At 37.4% G+C, this 12,206-nt stretch overlaps 1 protein-coding gene across 2 annotated transcripts in view; it reads right to left on the bottom strand.

The window, feature by feature from the left end:
* TSPAN12 (tetraspanin 12) overlaps positions 1 to 12,206 on the bottom strand; it is a 46,740-nt gene that overhangs the window by 8,384 nt on the left and 26,150 nt on the right. For both annotated transcript variants that reach the window (XM_010706428.3, XM_031553199.1), the window contains exons 4-5: positions 7,040 to 7,114; positions 2,625 to 2,732 (exon numbers count right to left, since the gene is read on the bottom strand). In XM_010706428.3, coding sequence (XP_010704730.1) covers positions 2,625 to 2,732; positions 7,040 to 7,114 — 183 coding nt within the window. The remainder of the gene's footprint in view (positions 1 to 2,624; positions 2,733 to 7,039; positions 7,115 to 12,206) is intronic.

Genomic DNA, 12,206 nt, shown 5'->3' with positions numbered 1-12,206 from the left:
GAAAAAAAAAAAAAAAGGTACAGAAATCACAAATACTGAAAGGAAAAACAGAAGAAGAGGGTATCATACTAAAATAAACACTGCAACAGAACCAAGCATAAAAGTAGGGACTCTGGCTGCAAAGCAGATGAGCCATAATTGGCTATAAAAAACCACCAGGACTAACAACCTGTCATCTTCTCTGAAAAGCACACCAGGAGATTTAAAGCCAAATGACTGGCCTACCACATTCCCAGCTGCATTCACATAAAAAATGGCTGAAGCAGCTGTATCAGATTGTTTTTTTGGCATCAGACAGGGAGTTGATACAACTGAGAAAATGCCTTGCTGGAGAAACAAAATGGTGCTGTCTGTCTGAATGTCCTCCTCACCTCCTCTTTATTTGCACTTCGTCACCTGGTAATAACCCAATCAACATTTTCCCAACTCACAGTCAGATTCCTGTATATTACTTCACTTCTCAGTCACAATCAAACAGATCAGTGCCCAGACACGATGCTTGCACACCAGACCTCTTACAAATCTCACTTCTTCCCTTTTCTGACTTTTACCACAGCTTCAACGTCTGTTTTATCGGTTCTTTAGTTAGCCAAAATCCTCCCTGAATTCCAACACAAGACTTTTGAAATGAAAGCTTGGGCTTTGTCTCCTCACTGCAACTGTAAAGAGGACCTCACTGAACACTCTCTTCTTATTCTTAAATCTCTTTTTTCCCCTGACAGTTCTTCCTTCCTGACTTGAAATAACCCCCTTCCTATCTTCCTTAGCATAGGTAAAACTCTGATATTAGACCAGTAAGGAAGGTGATGGTGGTGTGAGTGGGGAAATACAATTCCCATCTTTCTCAGATAGGAAAAAGATGCAGAAGAAAAAAGACAGAGACTATCAGAGCTGAGTTTAGGGACTGAAAAAATTATAATGCTGACTAGAGAAGGGCCTCATGCTGTGTGATCATTCAAGCATAAAAGACATATCATGCTCTCACATTCAGTATCTGAGTTATGAACAAACAAAACAAAAAATTAGACTTCATCAGTTCATTAGGAGTGGTGGAGGAGTCTTTTCAGACCACTTCAAACTTTCTCAAAATCATTCCTCTTCTCACAGATGGAACAAAGGCAATTTAACTTTTAAAATCAGTTCTTCTCCCCCAGAAGAATTAAGGCACAGCTTCTTGGCATAGAAGCAGAAGCTTTAATACTAGCATTCACTTTAAAACCAGCTGTTATTATGACACTACAACAACCAGAAGCATAAAAAGCAGCTTTTTATTTAACAAACCTACACATTTAAACCAAGATGCAGTACCCCAGGTACATAAATACCCTATTTGCATATGAAGGATTACTCTTTGACATAGCACTTGAATAACCAGGGCAGGGGATGGGGGTAGGGATGTTAAATTCATGTAGTCCTCATTTTTTCTTTCAGGTTTTAGTATAAATATAGACTAATCAAATGCAGCCAGGAAATGTTTAAATAAACAGGAAATCTGTGCTACAATGATAGATTTCAACAATTCACTAAGGCAGCACAATGACAGGCATTTAAAGAGTTCTCTTCCTGCATGTGAGTTGAATTTGGAGTTAATGGCTTTTACCTCAGGAAATTTCATGTTTTTGCAACATAATACTTTGTTCTTTAAAAATAGTTCTGAATTTTAGTAGGCTATCAGGCAAACCAGTGAATAAACAAGGCAGCTTTTTGGTGTGTTTGTTTTAACCAACCATTGGTCAAACAAAATAAAAGTTCTGATCCCCTTCTCTAACTTCAGCCAAAGAGACAGAGTTGGCAGCTTTTAACAAACTTCCTTCCCCACTCAATTGCAGATAACCACATATCTTGGACATGGCTGCTCCATGAGAAGCTAAAAGAGCATACAGGAAGACTGTTTAATATTATAATAGCATACTTTACCTGAAGAATTTCAATTCCATATACATCATATTTTTAATGTTTGCAATAATCCTAAAAGGTATTGGTGTCCCAATACTACTGGCAAAAGAGAGGACAGTGCTAGCAATTTAACTGAATTTAGCAACATTCTTATTTTTTGCATGTGCAAACAGAATGTTAATATCTTTTGAAGTATTATTTTTAATTAGGCTTCATGATTATGTACAGTAACTAGAGATAGGCATTCTGACTCCTTTGACTTGTACTTGACTTGTACTTTGATGATATTAAGAATTAAATGTGTGACTAAACAGAAATAAGTTATTTGGATTGTCATGACAGTCCACTACTTCAGTACCAATCAGTAGTCATTTTTAATTTATTTTTTTCTTTTCATGTGTGTGGCAGGTCTTTAAAACATACTGACCTTAAACACAAGAAAACCTATAACCACCTACCTACATTAGGTAAAGCTACAGCATGTCCTGTGAATAATACATATAATTTCTAAGAGAATGGGAAATCAAATTGTAAAAGATACGTAATAATGGCTTTAGGGCCTACAAAAGTTCAGAAGCTGGATATCAAGTGACGTAAAAGACACTATCGCTACACATTTTTATTCAACTTTCATTCATGTACTCACTTAAAAAAACATCCTTTTCCTTTAGCAGATAAATAACAATTACTAGGTGTGTATTCTGTTCACAAATTAACTGTCTTCTTACCTCCCTCTGAAAGAAATTCCAAGCGTGTGTCAGCCACTGGTACCTAGGTAGGCCATAGTTGGTCATCCTGGCTTTCAGAGTGATCATATCAGACCATTGTACTGGAGCCTGAAGCAAATAAAGAACAGAGATCGGCACAACAGAAAACTGATGAATGGCTCAACTGCGCTTCTGGCTCCAAACACTTTCATCTGTTCTGTGGTATTTCAAATGCAATGACTAAAATAACTTTGTATTTAAATAAAACATGTAAATAAATGCTTCAATTTATGCAACACCGAATCTTTACAAGCCTTTATTATAACAGCAGGAAACAGATATTTGTATCTTTTGCTGTTAGCATAGTGTATGATGGAGAAGAAGCTGTTGTGTTTCAGAGAGATTGAGTGCATAAAGTCTGACTGTATAATTTACAGATGTTATCTGGCATAAAATTTTAACCAAGCTCCAACCCAGTGATCAGGGACAGAATTCATCTGCCCCAATTTAGTTACCTCTGCTATCATCTTAGTCAGTAGGAAGAAACAGGCAACTGTCCAGCACAATTTATCTCAAGATAAATATTTTACTCTAGGCAGAAGAAGTATCCCTTGAAGTCTCAAATCCAATTCACTGTCAGAGGTGACAAACTCAGATTTAAATGTCTATCTTCTAAATATATGCAATTAATTTAGATGGATTCTACCCTCAGAGCATTGCCAGCGGCTTTCAGGCTTTGACTGAAATCCACCACACAATGAGAGCCTCTGAAACTTTTCTTCTCACATGCCTTTGTAAATCTTTGCCTCTAAAAGAAGAATTCTTAAAATGCTTTTTAAAATCTGACTATTTAGAAGTGAGGAGCTTCTCAGCTGGTGATCCCCAACAAGCAATTGGTCAGACATAAAGCAAATAAGTGTTCTGTCATTGGATATGAAGTGCAGTTAAGACGCAAGGTAAGAAACAGGCTTCTATTGAAGCACCATAAATTTCAGTTTGTGAGACTAAAATACAGATCTGAAGACTTTGTAGTGCTCTTCCAGGCACGTGTACCACTCATGCTGAGTAGTGCCTTGTTCCCATTAGGCATAGTAGTCATGGTGAAAGTAATCACAATTGTAATAAGGGCTTTCATTTGGATGGCTGAGGAGCCAAGCTATTCTAGTGGCTATGACTGAGGTACTGCAAACAGTAACAGCACTCTGTTAATAATAATGCAACCTGAGGAGAAAAAAAATCAGAACATTTCCCAAGAAGCCCAGACCTTGTTATCCCAGATGCTCTACAGAAATACAGGAACAGTCAGTGGCTGACAGATCCCACAAACCAAATAAGAGCATTTGAGAACTACAGTTTTGAATACGAATATATTGAAAAGAGGAGGTGTGAGCAAATGACTGTGTGGTACTTAGCCACCTGCCAGGTCAAATCACAACAATAACCCAAAAATTTAACACAATTCAATTTGCAGAATTTTATTTCTTATGCTATAGAGCTCTGAACTCACAGTTGTTCACATAAAAACAAATACATCAGCAATACACTACTAAAAATACTAATGAAAAGAGTATCACAGAATATTTCCATTGCAAACATTTATACTGGTCACTATAATAAATAATTTGCTTTTGCACTCGATTAATTTCTTTTTTATACCGCAATGGAAATCAGTACTCTGCTTTCTTTGACAGTATTTGATATCACTGCAATTAAGTTAATATTTGCTAGGCTATTTTATTATCTTATTTGAGTTGAATACAGTCCAAGATTACGCACGTAACACAAGGCATTCAACTTCTTTATGAAAACAATGAGAAACGGGGGAAAAAAATATCCAAAAGTGAGAGAAGAAAATTAAAAACAAAGCAATCTAAAACTCCACTGCGGGAAGGCAATTTGAATTCTGGAACTAAGGAGAGACACTGAAACCCATGTGTTTGACTGTTACCACAACGTCAAAATGTCAAACGAGGGCCTTCAATATATCTATTAAATAGTTTCCTGGCAACTCGTGTGCAGTACTGCATAACAATTCAGAATCTTGAGATTCATTTGTTTGACTGTACACCATTTGTTTAATTTGTCCACCACTACCTTCATGCAGTGTGTAGATAAAGAAAAATTAGAGATATTGGTTTAAATTTAGCATCAGTTCTACAAAGCTCAGTCTGCTGTTCACATCTGCTTGTTCATTATTATTTTTCTAATGAGTATTAAGGCTTGACCAATGCCCAAGTAAGCTGAGAACCCATACTGGCCTTTCAATTTTGTGGGTGGGAAAATCAGTCACAAGGCATGCTTCATGCTGAGAGCTATCACAAGTTGGAAGGAAAATTGTTTATGTAAGAGCTCTTAGAGCAGACTTGACCACATGCCAAAGAAAGACCATTTTGGATAAGCAGATGTGGCTATGCCTCACTGACATTTTGACAACATCACACACCCACCTATACTAATGCTAACTGATTCTCTGAAATCCACAAGATATTATTGAGACTTCATGCTATGCTGAAATCAACATGACAGTAAGTCACTTCCTTGGGATACAAGGGACTCTTCTTATCTCAGTGTAGTACAGGAGTGCAGAAGAAAGCACGCTCCAGGGAAATGACATGAACAGGTATGAAAAAAAATCACTGAGAAACCGCTGTGCTCTTCCAAACCACCAAATTTCTTCTGCATGTGAGCAGCAGGAAACCTGAGTCTGGCCCACCTCGTTACACAAGAAGAACCAGTGTTACAACAAAGAAGGAGAAGGAAAGATATTCAGATGGAAAGAGAAAACAGAGAACAAGGTTTCAGAGGGTATAGAAAAAAGGCAAAAAAGGAAATAAGAAGAGAAAAGGAAAAGCAATTTTTGAACTTTCTGTTCTGAATTTTCGGTTATATTTCCATGTTCAATGTTCATACTCTCTTTGGAGAGAGAGGAAGACCTGGAAAGTATGGAATAACCGGGTTCACTGTGCCCCACTACCAAAGATGAAAACACTGAGCTCAGTACTGCTTCCCTGGGGGAGAAGGACTGAGGGAAAGGTTTTTCTGAGAGCAGCATCACCTTATATATAAGCAATGCCTTAACATATACAGTAAGACTAACTGGGCTTTTATTAAAATGTTCCGGGCTGAGGTTTCAATAGCATAGCAGACAACTGAAAGCTTGGAGGCTACACTAAAACCTATAACTTTAGGTTTTCTGAACAATAAAGGCACATATTGGTGCACTGAAGGTTATGTTATTTTAGGCACCTTCTACTGACTAGCTTTCTTTAAAAAGATGCTAGTTATAACAATCATCTTTATCAAAACTCTGGAGAGGGCAGCTGTACTTATAAGAGGAAGCATGCCTTCCATCTAGATTTCCAGTTTTAAAATGCATCATTATGGGCTAACATTTAAAGTAAAGGGACTCAATCATTAAAAAATAAAAGTCTCAATAATTATTACTTTAGAGCATCTTGTTAAGATCTGTATAGCAAGGGAATGAATTCATATTTAAAATGCTGCCACGTAACTTCAAACTTCAGATGTGACAGAAATTCCTTAGTAGAGTATAAGTACGAAGAATGCTACCTCCCAACTTACTGCAATGTAATGCTACACACTGCTGAGAAGACCAGTCTGTTGGGCGTATTTTGGGCAGCTCAGAGAAAAATACTCATTATTCTACTCATACAAATGTACAAAATGAATACAAGAAAAAAAGATACAAAAACACCCAGCGTAATAACATTTTGTTTCAGTTTTTGCTCAACACCGACCCATTTTCTTGCATGATGGTTACAAGTCTTCAGTTTGAAAACTACAGACAGGTACAGCTATAAAAACTAGACACAGATTAAAACCTCTTCATGAGTTTACGGAAGTGTGTTTTATAGCTAAGACATGCTTAGCTTAAAACTGGCATTTATAGCTTGTGGAGGCAGTGCAAAAATTTCAGAAGGTAGCAAGTCTTTTCTTGAACACATTGTCTGTTTACAATATAATACACTGCGTTACAGCTCTTTAAAACATGAAAAAAATTTTGAAACAAAAGACCTACAAATTCTCACATCCCCTTCTCCAAATACTTGTCTTTAAAACTGAAGTTCATATCTAATCCTTAAAATTTCCACTGGCTTCGATGACAACTCATCTAAGCAAGAGTTAACTAAAAAATACAGTTCTTAAATAAATCAGGGGCTGCAGGATTTGGTTCTCAAATACATAGTGCATGTGGAGAAACCCAAAAAGGACCTTCTAGATAGATGTGCATTCGCAGAAGGATTCACACTTTAAGAAAAAAAACAAAACAAAACAAAGCCAATCACATGAAAATAGAAACTAGTTGGTCAGTAGAATGAAGAAAGATAAATATTACAGTAATTAGAAAACAGCTAGCTAATGGAAATCTTTTGTATTCTTCCATTGAAAACATGCAGTCTCCTTTTCTGACTCACCGTTATTTCCTGCTCATACGTCCAAACACCACAGGCCAGTTCAACACAGAATATTACAAGCAAGCTTCCAAAGTACTGCAGAAAACAGAATGGCCTCAGTTACTTTAGAAATTCAGGTTAACTTTGAAAAAAGACCTGAAAATATTAAAAACAAAAACAAACTCAAAACATCGCTATTATTTTACATAATTGCAGAGATGAAATCTGAAAAATATTTTTTGTGATCAAAATACATATTGAAGATTCATGACACAAACTTTCTAAACATTTAAATAATGTAATTTTTCTTACTGACTTAAACATGAAGCATATGCAATATTACCACGGGAAAACAAACTCATTTCCTTGTAGCTTAAAAACATGCTAGCTAGCTATCATGGCACACTATGCTGAAACAGTCACAAAGAGAATAGACTTATTCCCTTACATATATGTAAAAAACTTCATTTTTTTTCAGTTTTACCTATTTAAGCAACATTCCTATGCAAGTAGCCAAAAAGGAGGGAAATAAAATAAAAAAGCAAAGATTGATAAGACAGAAAAAAAAGGTTCTTGAAACTATATTCCTAATAAAGTAACCTAACAGATTAACTTTAGATCAGGCATAAATGTGCGAACAGTTATTAACATGGATTGACATTTATTTGTCTATTCAAAGATCTAACCCCTGACCTATTTAAAAATAGAAGACATTTCTATAAATGAAGAAGCTGTACAGGTCTTGTTAAAAACAGTAAAGAAAAGTGGAATAAGACTGATTTCTTATATAGTATTAAGAAAGCCCTTCTGAACTGAAGGGTGAGGTAGCGTGGAAGCAAAGACCTCTTAAGAGTAACCCGTCACATATCTTTCATTTAAATGTCCCATTCACCTTCATCTCCAAGCTTTCTTTCATGTCAGTGGACAGAGCTCCCACTTGTTCTCAGTACACAGGTATTGATTAGTCTTGGTTTTATTTGAAATTTAAATAATAAAAAAAGCACCTATGATTTTAAATTTATCTGATGAGACTGAATGTTTATATCATTTCCCATTTACACTTTTACTAGGTCTCTCTCTCTCTATTATTTTGCTCAGAGTAGAGACAGAAGTGTAGAGACTTCAAACAGAGGGCTCTAGAAGTTCCAGTGCCCCATGTTAGCTCCCTCATCATCATTTTTGAGAGGTACAGAATTAGTACATGTACACCATGAAGCACCATCAAAATATAAAGCAGAATAGAATGTAATTTCTTTAGTAGGGTACATGTCATTTCATCATGGAATACATTTAGGAAGGCATAAAAAAAACCCACAAATATTTACTGAGCTTAAATATTGTGGGCTATTTTTCACCCCATTAGAAGGTTGATATGCTGTATTACTTAAAATGGAGAACATAAATCCACAAGTGTTAGGATCTAATGGTCATCTACTAGGATCTTTTTCTTTCACCCAATTTAGAGATATGTAATTCTAGAATTGTGTCTTGACTTTACTTCTACTTGCCAGTGAAATCTAACTACCTGAATTATGTTGGTAGAAGCAAATAAATCGTGCATGCAAAAATATTCATGTGAATTTTCAAAACAATCTTATACTCAAATCCTCCACCTGCAAAGGAGATGGTGTTGAAAGAAGAAATCCTGTTTTACCAGGCTCTGCCATGTTACTCTGCATTTTCAGAGCTACCAGAACTGAATAATACAGTCATGCATATTTACAAATCAAAACTGTAAGCACAAGCAGAGCTCCAGTAAATGCCTTCATCAGCTATTACATTCATCCTCTAAAGATTCAGAAGACAAAAAAGTTTGAGCCACAATTATTACATCGTGTAATAATGCTTTCTTAAAAAATTATGCATATATTTGAGCTTTTAATCGATCATGGAATCATAGAATCTCTCTGGTTGGAAAAGACATTCAAGATCATCAAGTCCAACCGCAACCACAACCTAACCATACTACCCTAACAACTCTCCGCTAAATCATGTCCCTGAGCACCACATCCAAACGGCTTTTAAACACAGTCAGGGATGGTGACTCAATCACCTCCCTGGGGAGCCTATTGCAGTGCTTAACAACCCCTTCTGTAAAGAAGTGTTTCCTGATATCCAACCTAAACTTACCCTGGTGCAACTTGAGGCCATTTCCCCTCGTCCTGTCACCTGTCACAGGTGAGAAGAGACCAACTCTTGCTGTAAGCTCCTTTCAGATACTGGAAGAGAGCAATAAGGTCTCCCCTCAGCCTCCTTTTCCCCAGACTAAACAGCCTCCAGTTCCTTCAGTCTCTCCTCATAGGGCATATTTTCCAAGCATTTCACAAGCCTTGTTTCCCCTCTTTGGACCTGCTTCAGCACCTCAATGTCCCTTCTGTACTGAGGTGCCCAAAACTGAACACAGCACTCGAGATGAAGCCTCACCAATGCCGAGTACAGGGACAGGATTACTTTCCTAGTCCTGCTCACCACACCATTCCCGATACAAGCCAGGATGCCATTGGCCTTCTTGGCCACCTGGGCACACAGCTGGCTCACATTCAGCCACTATCCATCCGTACACCAAGGTCCCTTTCCATCAGGCAGCTTCCCAGCCACTTCTCCCCAAGCCTGTAGGGTTGTTTGGGGTTGTTGTGATCAAAATGTAGGACCGACACTTGGCCCTATTGAAGCTCATACAGTTAACCTTGGCCCATTCATCCAGTCTATACAGGTCCCTTTGTAGTGCCTTTCTCCCCTCTGGCAGATCAACACTGCCTCCCAACTTGGTGTTGTCTGCAAAGTTACTGAGGGTGCGCTCAACCCACCCACTGCCACACTAGTGATTGCAGTTTATGCAAATATGTTATTCTTTCTTTGTTTTTAAGTGGAAAATCACTTTACAAACTATTCTCTTTGAGAGAAGGAAACAACGCCACCTGCTTTAGCTCTTAGTTGATATGAAAAAGTGCTTAAGGGCATTATGGGCAATATCACATTTTTGAGAGGGAAAGCAACTGAACATTTAGGTGAAAAGTGAATTTGAGCTCTCATTTGTCAAAGAAAATTTCAGTGGTCTTATACTCTGAAATATGGGTCCAGGACGGCTAACAATCCCCAGATGTTATATAAAATTCACTTATCATAATGAAAATGATAAACCAGGGGTGTATGTGTGGAATACTCTGGAAAATTTTTAATTTTCAGTTCCTTGTAACATTTCATTCAGTCACAAACCTTAGTATGTGATATTTCCTCATTTTTGTCAACATACAGTTAAAAGAATTTCTAGTAGCAGTTAGAGATAGAAGAGCCAAAACACATGATTTTCTCTAGTTATTGAATATAATCTGGGATAGGACGCTGTTTGTCCCAGTTCACTCATAAAGCATATCTGGGTCTGCCAGGAATTGAGCACTCGTGACTCCAGCAACATTTGGACACATCACAGCACTGTAGAATGAAGCCTTCTGCTTTGAGAAAGCCCATCTTGTGTCCATAAAGAAAAAGACAACAGAAGACATAAAGATTTTACATGTACGAAAGCATACTCTAGGAAATTAGCAACTGCAAGCACACCAAGTTCTCCTACACGAGCTTCAGTTTCACTCTGCTGTTGAAGGGGAATATTATAACTCTCTAAATGCAATGGTTTGCGAAGTAATTCTTACAGAAGTTGTGTGGGATAAAAAAAAGAAGCCTCTGGAGCCTTTATAGAAAGATATTACTTCAAATTTCCATCTTCCAATACATAAATTATTGGCTCACTTCTTATTCCTCATCCCCAGTTGAATTCCCACAGGAGTCTGACTGTTAAATGCCTCTTCCTCCATTTACAGACTCCTACTTTTTGCCAGATGGATGGACTTGGTTTCAAACCAAGGTTTAATATTTCTTCCTTGTTTCTATGGGCTAAGCAGCTACACTTTGTAAAGACGACTAACCCACTAAAGAATTCCATTATGCTCTACACTCAAAACTGTATCCCACAACTCTGACACTCCTACAACCTACCTCCCTCATAGCACTCTCGACCATTGCCAATGTATTTTTTATCCTTCCTTTTTTTTTCTCATCTAAAAGATGGCAAGAAAGGAAGGTAAGAGCCTTCAGAAAACACAGTTTTTCTTAAAAAATTCATAAAAACTTTGCTCCTCCTCCCACTATCGTTCCAATTTAAAATGTCCATCTCCAAAGTATTTCCAAGAACATGGAATTTTTTCAGGGATTACTGAAGTATTATTGCATGGCTTTTTCTTCAATCACAGCTGGGTTTGGTAGTTTTTTTTTTTTTGACAATTACCTACATAATGCCTCAGCAACATTCAACTACTATGACCTGTAAAACTGATGGTCTATTGTTCCAAGTACAGAGAGAATCAAGGACCTGAAAAAGTCCCCTTTCACACCACCTAGATCCACCTTGTACCTGTCCATAATGATCATGTTGTTTGCAGCCTGGAAGTGTAATGTGGAAGCAGAAGTCTAGGCAACTCATGAAAACAGAGACAGGGTTGTGTGTCCACCTAAACCTCATCAGAAGTACAAAGGCATAAGAGTGGCTTAATTCACTTTTTTGCTTCCTCAGACTTCTTGGGTTGCACATTACAAGATGCCCCTTTTACTGGAACCAGGACCCTATTTCACCTTTTCTTGAAGTCTCCTGGCTAGTTACTGCTTTTCCAGAAAACCTGCGGAGACTTCACAGACTACTAAATTCTTCCCTGAAGAATAAATATATCCCATCACACAACATACTTCAAGTATTGGCTTCTTCTGAAGTCCTTTTCCAGACAGTGAGAAAGAAAGAGAGCATTCTATATGTGAAAGCAAATGGAAACTGCAGACAGACATTAATGACTGGAGTCAGAAATTGCAATACGGAAAAGAAAAATGAGAGCACAGGGGATATTCCAGTTGCTAGCAAATCTGGTCTAGGATACTATAAAGTTCTTCAATTTTTGAGGAAATGTAGCTTCATCTGAAGAATCAGTGTACTTGTTAATGAATCATCACTCATGTGTGTTTTTATTTTATTTTATAAACATCTGTTTTAAAGATTTGCCCCTCTCCTCCCAAGTGCTTTTCTTTTTTCCCAGAAGACAGAACACTTTTTTTTTTTTTTCCCAGACTCGAGAAAAACCACATCCCTCACATCAGAGCAAACAAAAAGTAACTGATCAGCAAGTCCATCCTCAGGCTTGCTTAC

This window comes from Meleagris gallopavo, chromosome 1, assembly GCF_000146605.3.
Source record: "Meleagris gallopavo isolate NT-WF06-2002-E0010 breed Aviagen turkey brand Nicholas breeding stock chromosome 1, Turkey_5.1, whole genome shotgun sequence".
NCBI classification, from domain to species: Eukaryota; Metazoa; Chordata; class Aves; order Galliformes; family Phasianidae; genus Meleagris; species Meleagris gallopavo.
The sequence above is the reverse complement of the archived record's forward strand: the minus strand, read 5'-3'. Positions and strand labels throughout refer to the sequence as shown.